General features: G+C 37.4%; 1 protein-coding gene across 2 annotated transcripts in view; it reads right to left on the bottom strand.

The window, feature by feature from the left end:
• Nucleotides 1-356: 356 nt before the first annotated feature.
• POLH (DNA polymerase eta) overlaps nt 357-15,754 on the bottom strand; it is a 33,837-nt gene continuing 18,439 nt past the window's right edge. For both annotated transcript variants that reach the window (XM_054995703.1, XM_054995702.1), the window contains 6 exons: nt 13,003-13,106; nt 12,097-12,216; nt 10,219-10,342; nt 9,630-9,695; nt 8,270-8,442; nt 357-3,169 (listed from right to left, as the gene is read on the bottom strand). In XM_054995703.1, coding sequence (XP_054851678.1) covers nt 2,344-3,169; nt 8,270-8,442; nt 9,630-9,695; nt 10,219-10,342; nt 12,097-12,216; nt 13,003-13,106 — 1,413 coding nt within the window. In that variant the 3' untranslated portion in view covers nt 357-2,343. The remainder of the gene's footprint in view (nt 3,170-8,269; nt 8,443-9,629; nt 9,696-10,218; nt 10,343-12,096; nt 12,217-13,002; nt 13,107-15,754) is intronic.

Genomic DNA, 15,754 nt, shown 5'->3' with positions numbered 1-15,754 from the left:
CATTGCTGAGTAATGAACTTAGCTGGTTCCTACATAAAGAATGGAGATGGAATATCAGATTCTACTTGCTTATGACTCATTTCCTTCTCTTAACACTCTTGTGTCACTTAGCTGGTTTAGTGACCTCTGCCTAACACAACTAATTCTTCTGTTCTTGTAATATGACAATAGAATGCAACAATACTATCAAACAAATAGTTGTTGAAGCCATAGAACATCCAGTACTATCATTTTTTACAGCAGAATTTCTATCCATGGGGGGGGAGGGGGGATGCTGTGATTTTCTTTGAAAGAGAAAATGAGATTGAAGTCTTTGCAGAATTAAAGAAATCATGCAAATACTATTGTTTCTCTAGTTTTTTATTATTTTTGCTATGCAATGTGTCATGTGCCATTCAAAATATCCTATCACTAACACAGAAGGCTGTGGCTTCCTTTATCGAATCAATCCAGCTCATGTTGGGTCTTCCTCTTTTCTTACTGCCTTCAACTCTTCCTAGTATGTTAGTCTTAAGTTTAGTCATTTTAGCTTCAGGCTTGATTTGATCTTGAACCTACTTGTCTTTTTGGCAGTTCACGGTATCCAAAAAATTCTCCTCCAACACCACATTTCAAATGAATCAATTTTTTTTCCTGTCAGCTTTTTTTTGTTTCACATCCATACATAGTAATGGCAAATACCATAGTAAGAATTATCTTCATCTTCAGCAACACTTCCTTACACTTAAGGATCTTTTCTAGTTCCTTCTTAGCTGCCTTTTTAAGTCTCAGTCTCATGACATATTGGTTGCAGTTTTCCTTTTGGTTGATGACTGAGATAAGGAGCAGAAAATCTTTTAACTTGCTATATATACTATAACACACCTTAAAGGAAACTGCAGCTCTCCCACTATATGATTCAGTTGGGCCCTTTGTTAAATGATCCATCATCTGAGGATCCCCACATTAGCTCAAATCTCTGTCCTATTTATATGTTACTGAAGCAAGCTGGGAAAAAATGGCAAGTTAAGAGCTCCTGCTCTTAGCGCTTTCAGCTCAAACTAATCTACGCTTTAGAACTGAAGCCACTTTCCCCTTAAAATATATTTAACTTATGAATACTCCCATCTTTGTCAACTGCTAGGGTAGCCAACATCCTGGAGAAAAATGTCCTGCCCCTTTAATAGACGTTTAATGTGTGGAAAGGGCAGGTGAAGATTTCATGGCATAGAGTAAGTTAATATCACTTGCTAAATAACATTATATTAAACCTCTTAAAAGGGCAAGGCTTTTTTTTCTAGGCTCCTGTCAATCCCATCAACCACAGAAGTATAGTTAAATGCCGCTATAATTACAGGCTTCTTTTAATGTAGAAAATCTAATTTATACATATAGCCTAGAAAGTTCAAACACTGATCTAAGGCTACATTTCAGTGCTATGTATGCAGAAATCTAGTTACTAATCTGGAACCCTTATATAAACCAGCTGTGTACCAATACATTCCCACCTATTTCTTTTTCCTGCTGCACACCCCATTCATGTCTTTGCTCAGGATCCCCTACCCCCAGCAGCAGAATTTTGTGAAGATCAGTAGGCTGCAGTGGGGGGTGGGGGGGGAGGAAAGTTCCATTCCAGCTATGGAAAATAGATTGGATTCAGCCCTATGTACACACTGCACTGTCATTAATTTTTTTACTTGAAATATCAAATAAGGCTTTTTGTCTGTAAAAGTAGTTACCAGATAATTTGTTTCTGTCCAGCATCACAATGCCAGCCTGCTGGTCCAGGGACTTAAAAAGACAAAATAACCAGTTTTACAGAAGAACAATAGTGACTGCAGTAGAAGCAAGTACTCTTTCTGAACAGGCAAAGAGCATATTGCTCAGTGATATCAAAAAAGTTCATACATTAAAGACTGACAATATTTCAGCATAAGCTTCCATAAATAATTGTTCACCTTCAGATGCTCAGAGAATAAAAACTGACAAATTTAATGGATGTAAGGTGCTACAGCATAGACCATAGCAAATTTTAAAAAGTTTATTGTACACCATCATAAAAATTAATCATGAGATGGATACTTAAATAGCAATGAGCAAGCTAATCAATGAGTAATGACAAGGATGTAGCATCCATCACTTGAGTGGCAACTTAACACCAACCTGGTATCACCTTAAGGTGCAATTAAGATCATAATTATTAAGTGCTGTAGGTACCAGCAGCTGTTTTTCAACAGCCATAGTAGTTCTTGAGGTTCTCAGAGCACCTGCTGGGCATAAATTATCAGCATATTTTAATAAGGCAGACAAAGAAAAGTTTCCCCTTCTTTTGAGATAAAACTTTAGCTGCCCAGCTGAACTTGTCTAAGGAGGCAGACGCTTAAAAAAGGAGTCCAGAGTCCCAAGAATGTCTTTCCTTGCCCGTTTGCCATTAGAGGCCGTAGGGGTCCTTGGTTTGCTTTTGCCCTTAGTTGGAGGGCTGCTAACAGCCCCAGGAAGCCTGATGGAGCTGGGTCCTGAGAGAGAGTCCTGCAGTTCCATAGCAAAATGATAGTCTAAATGTTCTGAATACTCCCACACCAACACTGCTTGGTTACACTTTTCACACAACATTTGGTCCCCAGTGAAGGTATGAGGAGTTCCACTATCAGTTTTCTCTTGGAAAAGTTCAACAGCAAGTGGTATATTCTTTTCTTTCCACAAATCAGGTTGCTGTGAAGGGACCTTGAGCAGTTCTGTTTTAACAGATTCAGTGTTAACTTGACTAAGCAAAGTGGTCTCCTCAAGCCCTGCATCAGAGCTGCACAAAGACTGGTTCTTACTGGTAATGTTTTGTCCTAGAAGGTCATTTGGACTTTGGCTGCCAATGGGAATTAATTCTCTGTGATATGAAGTAGATGATACTGACAGGATTGTGTTTGAATTAGCGGCACTAGAAGATGATGACCCAGCTGTAGCTTGAGCTTGTTTCCTTTCTTCTGCCCTCTGAAAGAGCATCTGAATTGCATTCATAGCCTTCTTGCCTGCCTTTTGGGGGCTTCCAACAGATTTGGCCTTTGGGCTAGTTGCACTAATGGGCTGGGTATAGTTGCTAGCAGTGTTCAGGAAAGTGGTGATGTCAACAGAGGATGCTGTGGAAATCTCCAAAAACTTGCTTGCAGAAAGTTGGAGAAGTGTGATTGGAGGAAACCTATTAACATGGACAGATTAGCAAAAATTCCAAAATAAGAAACTTTTCAGAACAAGCTTGTTTAATGATTCAACAGGCAAGGTAGAAGCTATCTCAAGGATTAAACTCTCATTTGCTCCCTCCCTCAATAATTTTGCTAATTGTTCACTTTTAAATTGAGAGATATTCTGGGTCTTTCGGTGAGGAAATTATGGCAGACTGATGCCTCAGCAAACACAGAGACACATCATGGATGAAATTAACAGCTGGAAAACGAACACGGGCTGTATAAATCTCTAGATCGAAGAGAGGCCGAAGAGACTGCCCATTTTCTCTTTTATGGCAACTCCCCTGCTGGTTTTACAGAGATGAAGGTTCCTGTGATGAACCACAAAAGAGTACCCTGGAGACTAGGATAACAGCTCGCTCTTAGTCTCAATGGATGCCCTGAGGGAACTCAAGTCCAGCCAATCTCCACTTCTTCATCTTCAAAGGAATTAACTACCAGTATCTACCAAGAGAAATTTTCTTCTGTGAAGGAGTCTGATTTCCTGATGGTGAGACAAACACTTTTGGGGGGAATTATAAAAAATTGGCAAAACATTAAGGAATTAGGGATATTTGACTGCAAAAAGCTTAATAAGGACTTATTAAAAAAAAGATTTGAAATGGAAAAGGGCTCAGAAAAATTCTTTGTATTTTCCCTTTTAATTGTGATGGAAGTGCAGTTAGAAACTTTTGCTATCTGAAGTAACTGCAATAGAAATGTGAATTAGCCTTGATGTTTTACTTAAGACTATCTTCACCTGGTGGATTTTTATAAACTAATGACATGGATTCAGGTTTGGTTGTTATGACTGGAGACTGTGGAATGTAAACGAACCTGACTCAGAGATAGTGCCTGGTTGTCAGAGTATAAATTGCTATGGTGATGAAAGCTTGGAAGGTAAATACAAGTCAACATCTGAACTGCAGTTTTATAACTTTTAACAAGTAGAGGGAGCCCGGCTGCCAATTATTTACTGTGGAGCTTTATGAACTGAGTATTTAAAGAGTGGCGTTCTGTTGGTATGGTGATGAGAAAGAACATTTAAATTGTACTCTTTCTATTTAGTATACTAATCAGAGAGAGCTCCGTTGTTGGATTACAATTTACAATGTCAAGTAGGAAGAGAACAAGATCTATAGATGAGCAGTTGGAAGAAGAGGATATAGAAACAGAAATCAATAATGTCTACAGGATAAATTCAAGATTTGCCACTATAAGAAAGGTTTCAAGGCTTCAAGAGATACTTTGATTCATAGTGAGAAGGAAATTAAGAGATCAAGTTTTACAACAGCATTTTAAAATAAGATTAAGGATCGACAACGTGGATAAAATTGTCATGAAAAAAATCCCTATAAGAATTCTATGCAAGTGAAAAGAGTATTCCTTCCCAACTGAAAAATTAAAACAGAAAAAGATCTCATTTAGGTGGGACCAACTTGAAGGGGTTATTTTTACCTTTAAACAATAGAGATTCAGGCTCAAGTCCATCTTAAAAGCAAAGGAATTTTTTGAAAGATTTAAGAATGATTTGGAGACAGAGACACATCAAAAGAAGCTGCAATAGATCCACAACAGTTGCAACTGGATTTGGAAAAGCAGAAGAAAGATTCAAAGATGGACTCTCCTGAACTTGAAGATTAAACATGGAGTATAAATATATAACGTGGAAAAAAATGGAGCAAATTCTCTTCAAAAAATAAAGAAAATAGTTCATTATTTGAAAAAATTAAAATATGACATTATATGCCTACAAGAGAACCATATTAGAAAAAAGAATATAAAATATTTGGCTTAAAAATCTTCAGGGAAGGACAAACACAAATTATGAATGGCCCTACAACAAAGAATTGCCATTCCAATATGGATGGTTTCAATATATGCAGATAAAAGACCTATATGAGAAAGATAAAAGGAAAAATGGTTTTAGACTACAAAACTCTGAGATGGAGAATTGTTTGCTTCAGGGGGGGAAGAAAATAATTTCTAAAATATATAAGATATTACTGAAATGGTTTACAGAGGAGGAAGTTGTTAAAGTTCAGATGGTCAAATGGGCAATAAACTGTAATAAGGAAATTTCAATGGAAGCTTGGGAAAAGGTATGGAAAAATGTAGTTAAGATTTCAGCATGTACCACTGTGCGTGAAAATGTATATAAAATGTTGTATAGATGAAGTTGGTCAATGGTAATAGCCAGATGTCTGATAAATGTTGGAAATGTAAACAGCATGAAGGTTCATTCTATCATATGTGGTGGACTTGTGATAAGGCTAAGCAGTTCTGGAGGGATATAGTTAAAGTTATGTCAGATATTTTACAAAGGAATATAAATAAAACCCCGGAATTGCTATTATTATGTATGAACCTAGAAGATTTTGATAAAATGGACAGAGTTATGGTGTTTTATATGATTACGGCGGCCAGAATGTGTTATGCGCAGATGTGGAAGACTCAGGAGATACCATCTATGGAGGATTGGATCTTGAAAGTTCTGAATATGGCAGAAATGGACAAACTAACAAGGAAATTGAAAGAACAAGAAGAATTGGATTATACATTAAGCTGGGAAAAATTTAAGAAATATGTGGAGAAAAAGTGGGACATGAAGGGGAAACTGGGGAGATAAAAACTTACTTAAGGCTAAAAAGGGGTATATTTTGTTGTATTTTATTGGATTAGTATAGTATATTTACAGGGGAGTATAATTATGAGTAATAAGGTTATAGGGAGTATATGTGAAATATAGATAATATAGTTAATTGGTATGTAAGGAATAGTATGTTACATATACATATATAGTTTGTTTTTTAGTTAGTATATGTACCTATTATTACTTATATAATTTTTATATTTTTAACTAAGAAAAGTAATATAGTAAGTGTAGATTGTTAAGATAATTAAAGAGATTTGATAGGTATAATATATATATTACATTATTACATTAGTATTATAGACCTTAAGAATATATATGATATACTTTTTAGATTAAGTTGGGTATGGAAAACTGCTGGGAGTCACCAGAAAAGTGAGGGGGGGGAAGGATGGGGAAAATGCAATGGGGTGAACAACGATAATGATTTTTATATGTGTGTTTGTAAACCCATCCAATAAAAAAATTTTTTAAAAAATTATGAATGGCCCTATAACAATTAGAGAAGTAACTGAAGCTATAAAAAAAAGATTAAACCGGGAAAAGTCCCAGGACCAGATAGTCTATCAGGTTTGTATTATAAGTGCTTTGAAGATGAAATTTCATTACCTTTACAAAATACAATGAACTCCATCCTCCAGAGGGGTAGGATTCCAGAAACTTGGAAAGAGGCCAATATAATAATAATAACCAAAGGACAAGATTCGACTTCAACATAAAATTATAGACCAATTTCAATACTGAATAATGATTATAAGATCTTTACAACAATTTTAGCAGAAAGACTTAAAATTTTTTGCAAGAATTTATTCATGAAACCAACGTGGATTTTTATCAAAGATACAGCTGACAGATAATGTTAGAACCATACTCGATTTTTTGGAATACTTTGAAAAACATAATGAAAAACAAGCCACTTTTATTTTTTTTAGATAGTAAGAAAGCATTTGACAACTTGGCTTTTATGTTTAAGGTCTTAAAAGTATATGAAATTTGGCCAAAATTTTATAGAATGAGTAAAATACCTTACAGTCAGCAAAAATAATTGTCAATGGAGATTTAACAAAACTATATGAGATTCAAAAAGGAACAAGACAAGGTTGTTCTTTGTCCCCTCTCTTGTTTATTTTGGTTCTTGAAATTCTGAACAGAGATATAAGACAAAATGAAAAGATAGGAACTGTAAGGATTAAAAAAGAGATTTATAAATTGAGAGCATTTGCGGATGACTTAGTTTTCATTTTAGAGGATCCACTAAAAGGAGTTAACTCTTCGATGTGTAAATTAAAAGAATTTGGTGCATTAGCTGGTTTTAAAATTAATAAACAGAAAACAAAGATTTTAACAAAAAATATGAAACTATAAGAACAAGCTGATTTGATGAAAAGAACATGTTTGTGTATACGACAATGGCAGCAAGACTGTTATATGCTCAAAAATGGAAACTTACAACATTACCTACATCAGAGGAATGGCTGGTGAAGATTATGCAGCTCACAGAGATAGCCAAACTTCTTCAATTAGGGAAAAGACATTGAGATTTATTGTTACCTGGAAACCCCTTAGAGACTTTTTGTGGGAAACGGAAAAAAAATGAACTGATGATTTGTGCATTTGAAGATTAAGAGGCAAAATAATGTTAAGAGGGAAAGGTGAAGTATTTGTTTATGGTAATTTCAGAGTGAGTGTATAATATGTAATGACAACATATCTTTCACAGGGAAAATTGGAAAATATTCCTATATTAGAGTTTTCTTTTTTTGTTGGTTATTTTTTAATATTTCTTTTTTAGCTCTTTTTATTGTTTAAAAATTCGTAATAAAAAATAAATTGAGACACATTCCTTAACTTTGCATTCACATCTGAGACAACAAACACTTCAGACTACTTCCTGTTTGTCAAATTAACCCATAGTCTTTGCTCTCACTCACGTTTCAAGTGCAAAGTTTACTTCTCACAATATACTACCATGAAGACAGTTTCATGTGGGTAACCATGTTGGTCTGCAGAAGATTCTTTGCAACACCCCTCCCACCTTCTGACTGAGATATAAGGGCTCAGAGATCTCCATTTCTACAGGTATGTGATTAAGGGATCCTTGACTCAAAAGCTTATACCCAGGAAACTCCTGCTGGTCTTTAAGACACTGCTGGACTCCAACCTTGCTAATAAACTACCAGTTTCTCAGTATGCATCTTCTGCTGTACCTCTGATGTCTGATCAGGGAAATCCTCTTTGTTCATCTTGTATTTGAGAGAGAGAACACTCTTTTTTCAGCACCATTTCTGTCTTATTTGAATGTCATGTTCTGCTGCTACTCCATTTGGCACAGACTGTGTAGTTCACAGGCCATTGGCAAGGCTAAAACCTAAGTTCTCCCTCTACAGTAGTTCTTTCCTGCATTCAGAAAGAAACTTCTCACCATGCAGCCTGCTGGCCTCCTGCTGTATTGTAATTCTGAATGACAGTAAATGCATCTCTGCTGATTTTCTGGGAATCGTACTGAGACAGGGCACAGCAGCGGGATAGGCCATTGGCATGTTTACCACCCTGCATACGGATCCCAATATTCAGATGTTTAGCTACCCGGTTGTTCTGTTGGGAGAAAAATAAAAGCATTTGGATAAAATACACTTGAGACATCAAGAATTTCGCAATTTGATAGTAGAGTCTCAGTCCATGCATATTCCAGTACAAATTGTAACTCCACAGATCTTCCAATATGTTCTACAGCCATAGCAAAAAATATAGGGGCATTTGATAGAACTCTTTCAGTTCGTAACAAAATTTGCCCTTGCAGCTCATTAGCTGCTTTTCTCTACAGTGCAAGGAAATCCAAACAGCTACTACCCAAAGAGTGACTGCCCATGTCCGAAATTAGTGTTCATTTTGTTAAATCTGCATCCAGATCTTCCAAAGCCATCAGTGTAGCCAGTTTGGTGTAGAGGTTAAGAATACAGGACTCTAATCTGGAGAGCCAGGTTTGATTCCCCACTCCTCCACTTGAAGCCAGCTGGGTGACCTTAGGTCAGTCACAGATTCTAGCTCTCTCAGCCCCACCCACCTCACAGGGTGTTTTGTTGTGGGGATAATAATGATATACTTTGTAAACTGCTCTGAGTGGGTGCTAAGTCATCCTGAAGGGTGGTATATAAATCTAATATTATTATTATGTTATTATAAAAAGATTTTTTTCTCATTAAAATAATTATGTGACGTAGATTTGGCCAGGCTTATCCTATGCACTTCGCGTCCAGGCATGTATCTGGATTTGAATGTTGTTTCCCATATGTAAACCTAGCACTGTAGTCACATTTGCTTTGTATGCTCTGGCAAGAATACTGTCCACATCAGTACACCTGAACTACATTTAAGAAATGTCAAGTGCTGTACCCAAAATCAGTATGATTGCAAAGGGAAACACATTCAGTTACAAGGACTACTACCTGCTCCAGAGCATCTGGGATGGATAAGAAAATAATATATAATAATTTCCCTTAGGAAGTCTCATGCAAAGATAAGCATAAGTAGTAGAAGTAGTTTGTGTATCTATTTCTTTAATAAGCCACTTGGTTCTGATTCCTCGCAATCCCCTGCACTCACTTGCCTCAAGTTTCCTACCAAGGCAAATGTATGTAGCAGATGTGTGAATAGCAGCTAGACATCAAAGCTAGTATATTAAGAAAAAGCAATAAAGTCAGCTTTGCCTACTACTTCTTGTTCCAACTCAAAACACATTTCCTTCGGAAGCTAGGAGGGCCTCTCTTCTTCCCCCTACTTACTTGGACTCGGTCCTTGTGAAGTCTCTCTTCCAGTTCCAAGGCCAGCTGCAGCAGCCAATGTTGCACCTATAAACATAGTGTCTGTTATTGTCTTAGTCCATGGCTCAATACACTGCTACCAAACATCAGTGTCCAAAGCATGCAACAAAGAATCATGCATGGTTTCAATTTGTTGGAAATTGACACTAAAAAAATAGCTCTTGCAAATCCACCAGAAATACTGCTATGGAGCAACAAAAATACAACATGTTGCAGAGACAACCAGGGCAAAACATTCTGTATTAGAAAGCAAAATGGAACAAAAGTCACAGCACCAGCAACATACATCCATGGACCTCCTCTGCTATATTATGCAACAGATCAGTCCTTTATAGGGGGGCATGAGGAGCTCCCTCCCACTGAAATTCTCTAGAGCTCATCCAAAAAAAACCCTTTGTGGCTATTCTGGAACAAAGCATCTGACATGGTAAGAAACAGCCACTGGGAGATTTGAACCAGAGAAACAGAACAGCCATGTTTAAACTATTTTCCAGGGTTTTTTTTAACTCTTCAAGACAGACCCATTTCTGTCCTCTTCACAATCACTAACCTGCTTCTTATTAACCAAAGCTGCTTTTCCAGGAAAGTTCTTACTGCAGCCAATGGATTTTGGCAATTGTCGAGGTTTTACAGGTTCATGGTCAATTCCTCTACATAAGTCATACAACCAGGAGCTGCAAATCGCATATGAAAATTTTGTGGGGATATATTCTTAAAACTTAGATTAGCAGAGTTTAGCAGAAATGTGCATTGGATATAATGAGACCATACACACACTCCAGAGTTAATTCTATAAAAATGGTTTAGTACACAAAGAATAAGAATAGGGTTACATTGGAAGAAAATAAGGAATGCCTTACTAGCTATAGCTTGCTAGCTTCTAGACTAGACAGAGACTTTCTTCAGACTGTTACATCCTAGATGGTGAAAGGTAGACCAGAAAGAGAAGACTTAACAAAGGGCAATAAAGTTCTGCATAACTTTCTACTTAATCCCCCCCCCCCACAATAAACATGTTGACCGATACAGAATTCTAATTCTACTTCATCAAGCATATACACTCCCATACCTGTGGCAGGAACCCTTTCTTGACAGCTAAGTGGTTACATGCAAATAGGTTTACTAACTAAGTAACCCAAACAACAGTTTAACTCTTTCATGACCGAATGTAAACACTTGCTAATTCCCAACAAATCTGAGTTAGGAAAATAATATTTTCAGTATAAAGACCACCAACCTATACACTTTGGATTCTTCTAAGCACTTGCTAGCTCCATAGTAATCCATTTTGAACAGGAACACCCACAAAGATCTTAAACTGCATATATGCAGGGCAAAAGGAGAATTTTTCCCCATAAACTAGAAAAGAGTCCAGTAGCGCCTTTAAGACTAACCAACTTTACTGTAGCATAAGCTTTCGAGAATCACAGTTTTCTGTTTGTCAGATGCATCTGACAAACAGAACTGTGATTCTCAAAAGCTTATGCTACAGTACAGTTGGTTAGTCTTAAAGGTGCTACTGGACTCTTCTATTTTGCTACTATAGACTAACACGGCTAACTCCTCTGGATCTATTCCCATAAACTTACTTAGCAAAAAAACCATGGACAATTACTGTGTATTGGCCAATATTTTCAGCCTGAGCTGAAGTTAACAAAGGATGAGTGCACAGCTAAAACTCTGTGCACTATTTGATAGAGCAAATCAATAAATATTTTTTTCTCAATGGACACTCAGACTACATAACCAAAGATGGCCTTTCTTATATCTTGCAGGGGAAATCCTGATACTATTCAGATAGAAGCTGCAGGTCTCCTCCTTTTTTGTTTGGTTTGCTTTAACCAGATATGAACTAATTTTTAGGAATTCAGTGAAAAGGATAGCAAGAGACAAGTTGGATGTTATGTGAACAATATGGGAAAAGATTATCCAGGCAGATCAACATCTTTTTTTATGTAGCTAAAAGACTAAAAAAAAATATAATCCACTAATCTTGTACTATCCTCTGTACATGACCTCAGAAAGAAATTCTTCTTTTGCAAAGAAATATTGTTTGCTTAAAGAATTCTGATACTATCCACTTTTTAAAAAACTTGGCCAGATATATAACTTACAATTCAGCTATAGCGCTTGAAAAATATTAGACAAGAATATCAACAGCAGTTTCCTGCCATGCAGTAAAACTTGTAAGATCAGGAAAATATTTGTACAATAATATAATTTTGTTATTGGATTCTTGAAATTTATTTTACTGTCAGTTGAAGTACTTCAGTGTCAGATGACTAAAGGTACTTATTTTTATCTGTATATACTATAAACATATAAGATATTCAGCAATAGCATTGGCAATGGCTTTCTTTGTCTCATGCTGAGCAAACGCATAATCAACCTAATTTTATACAAAAACCAGAATCCTGATGTCACTTACCCAGTCTTATCTCCAAAATGTGTCTGAAGATGTGATTCACTGAACTGGATTAACTGACCCATGTATTCCACTCCCAGAAGTTTAGTGATGGAAGCACCTAGCTTCCCTCCAAGACTGCGGCTATGTGAGGGAGGGAGTAATATGGGGGAAAGTGTTCAGATACTGTTCCAACATACTAGTAGTTAGCAGTAGGCATACAGAGACAAAAGATAAAAGGATGTAAAATTTGCTTTCATGAGACAGCTGTTAAAGATAGCAACAGAATAATGAGTTAATAAGTAGCATCTTCTCTGCCTATACTTGGATGGGAGACCACCAAGGAAGACTAGGGTTATGGTTGTTGTGGATTTTCCGGGCTGTATAGCCGTGGTCTTGGCATTGTAGTTCCTGAAGTTTCGCCAGCAGCTGACTAGGGTTGCTATGCAGAGGAAGCCAATGGCGAACCACCTGTTTGTCTCTTGTCTGGAATGCCCAGTGGATGGGCTCACTGTGAGTCATTGTGACTTGACAGCTTGTTCTTTTCTTCTCTGCCTATGCCACTAGGTGCAAAGAAAGAGCTAGAAAGATATTGCTCTATCATCCATTGTTTGATACCTGCTGTGGTAAACAGGCCTTAAAAAGATTCCAGAATCTGCTTACCAAGGGCCTAAAAAGTTGAATTCATTTCTGCACAAGGCTTTATTCTGGCTCCTAAGAACCTGATGCTGGCATTTCAGTATTTTCCCAGTTGTATCTCCAGTCCTCATACATTGTTGGAGATATTTCCAACTCTTTGATTGATATAATTTAGCTATTACTGGTCTTATTTATTTTACAGAAAACAGCCATCAAGTAACATGACAAAGAAATGTTTGTTTTACTGCTCACAGATGCAATCTCATGATGCATACCCTCTCTCATACTTACATGTTGCTGATTGGCATCTTGCTAAACAGCTTAGGGACAGAACTCTGCGATATAAGAGTCTGCCGATTGGGTTTGTTGAGGCCACAAGCCAGTTTTGCTAATACCTAGAAAAAGAAAATAGCCAGTTTAGGATCTTGGGTTTCCAGCATTACCTCAGAAAAAAAGCAGAAAACAGGACATTGACACCAACACATGTACTGGCAGCTCATGTCTCCAAACTTCTCCATAGTTACAGATTAAACAGTTCTTACCTGGAAAATACGTATCTTAGCTGGAACCTTGCAAATCAAAGCCGGCATTTACTGATTTAATTTCCAAACCATGCCTACAGTTTTTTAACAAATCAAAATAAAATGTAAATAGATACTGCATTTGTGGGGCTATACTTACAAACCACTTCCTTTCTCTCTCATTTTAGTTTTTCTACTCAAAGAAGAAACAATTACCACCACCACCACCACCACCACCACCACCCAGAACTTGCTAATAAATAAAACAGATTTGTTAGGTGGTAGTAATGAGATAATCACTTCATAACATAACAATATTTATTAATACAACTCTTAAAATCAGGACTAGCTTTGTAAAAGCAAGTACTTTGTTGACAGGGATAACCTCATAAGGGATTCTCTTTTGTTTTTGTCTTATTCTCCTATTTAATTTTGCTACAGTTTGTAGTTGAAAGAAACAGAAAATTTAATTCATTCCTAATAGCTGAGTAATAGAAAAGAATGAAGAATCCTTTAAGGGGATCATCAACTTTTTTATCAGCAGTATAGCCTGTGGAATCCATCATTCTGTAGGAAGAGATCTAAGCAGCAGTATCAGGTGCTACTTATCCTGGTATACAACTGTGCCATCTGAACAATATCTATCACCTAACTGGTATTAGTAGTGCAAATAATCCTAGAATCAGCCATCTTGATCATCCCTCACGTCTCCTTTTTATTGTCTACTCTAATCTTCAAAAGGATCAGAAGCAGTGATGTTTTGGACAGAGTGTCAGATGCACCCTGCTTATCTGCCATGTGTGCCTATTATACCCTGTATTGTATTCAGGGCCTCTGAGAATGTGTAAAGAAATATCTGTGTAGCTGTCTAACTGTGTAGCAGATGGCTCACTTTCTTGACTGGCATGGGAAAGTGTCCTTGAAGTGCCGGTTGGAGCCATATCTTCCTGAGACATGAAATGAGCTCATCCTTATCTTCCCCTCCCCTACACCATCCAAACTTCTAGGCCCTGCACGCCTAAATTCTAATGGTCCTTATCCCAGGGCGGGAACCTTGCCCTATAACGAACATTGCTTTCCCCCTTTATGTCACTTCTGCCAATGCTGTTGTCTGAGTGTACTAATACTGATGGATCTCTAATAAAGAAACTTTAACTGGACTCTTGCAGTGTCTGCAGTGAAGTAACCAGGGATCTAACCAGCAGAGCCTGACACAGAGAAACACAGTAAGATGCTGTGAAAGGTCCATTCTGCCCTCCCCAATGAACAGCCAATGCCAGCTGATAGAATGTTGGTGTCAGGTATCTTTCATGACTGATATGTTTGCACGCATATCTGACAGTTGGGATGGCTGGCAGTTGAGATCTGTTAGAACAGTTAGAGAGAAGGATTTTAGGCTGCTAAAGTAAGTCACAGATACAGCTGGCTGCTGACAACTATATATTGTAAATGTTGGGGAAGTTGAGGATTATGAGTTCATGATAAGAACTATGTAAACCCTGTGTTTGGCCTCTTCTGCATGATGTTAAAATAGGGCTTTCTACATATTCAGCCCACAAGGACTGGATCCACTTTATTCAGCGGTTCTGTCCCCATACTGCTTCAATTTCACACTTTGAGGGAGTCAAACTGAAGTGGTGTCTATTTCTGCACTAGAAAAATGCCCTGATTCTGCTGCAGCCTATCTGGGTGAAGCACAGCAGCAGTTTTATTATGGGTTCTTTTTTTTTTTTTTTTGCACATGCATAGTAACGTAATGTTTAGATGTTAGAGGGGGTTGTATAATTGGTTGAGGTGTTCTGGAGGGAAACTGTTTTGAAATATTAAGTGGGATTCAGGGCTCTCTGCTGAGCTTTTATGTTAGCCATTGCAGCATTTTTCCTCCAGTGCGGAAACCCCTTTAAAAAAATTTTTTTTGTTGGAACAGCAATACTGCAGCACTGGCATTTTAAAAAAAATTTAAACTGGGAAAAACAAAAGTCCCAGGACTGCTTTTTCTCCTCAGAAGACAATTTACTGTCAAAGCTAACTTCCAAGGCTACTGTGCACACACAACACAAAAAAAATGATAACATTTTTAAAAAAAGGATAGCCAAGAATAGTGGAGGAAGAAATGAGATGTTGTTCAACCAATCAGGACACAGGAGATGCCAAAAGGCAAGAAAACATTTTGCACTGAAAAAAAGGCATCTTAACTTCGAGGAGGGAAAAGATTGGGGTATGCGCGCAGGGAGAAAAGCTGGGGAAAGATCAATACTGTGAGAGATGCAGACTTTTTCTGTGAAGAACACAAAAAAAGTCTGGGAAGCAGTTTGGAGACTGCATCGGGGTATTTTGACTGTGCATGCAGAACTTAGAAGCTACATCGAAGCTGTATGGGACCAGAACCAGAAAAAAAGCCCCATGCGGAAAAGACCTTTGACTCACTCACTTCAGTGATGTTAATCTTGTTTAACCCTGGCTGGCTGGATGTATGTGGGCTCAGGGAAACATTATACACACACAATTCAGTGTGGTCATCA

The sequence above is a fragment of the Eublepharis macularius genome, chromosome 1 (genome assembly GCF_028583425.1).
Source record: "Eublepharis macularius isolate TG4126 chromosome 1, MPM_Emac_v1.0, whole genome shotgun sequence".
Classification (NCBI taxonomy): Eukaryota; Metazoa; Chordata; class Lepidosauria; order Squamata; family Eublepharidae; genus Eublepharis; species Eublepharis macularius.
The sequence above is the reverse complement of the archived record's forward strand: the minus strand, read 5'-3'. Positions and strand labels throughout refer to the sequence as shown.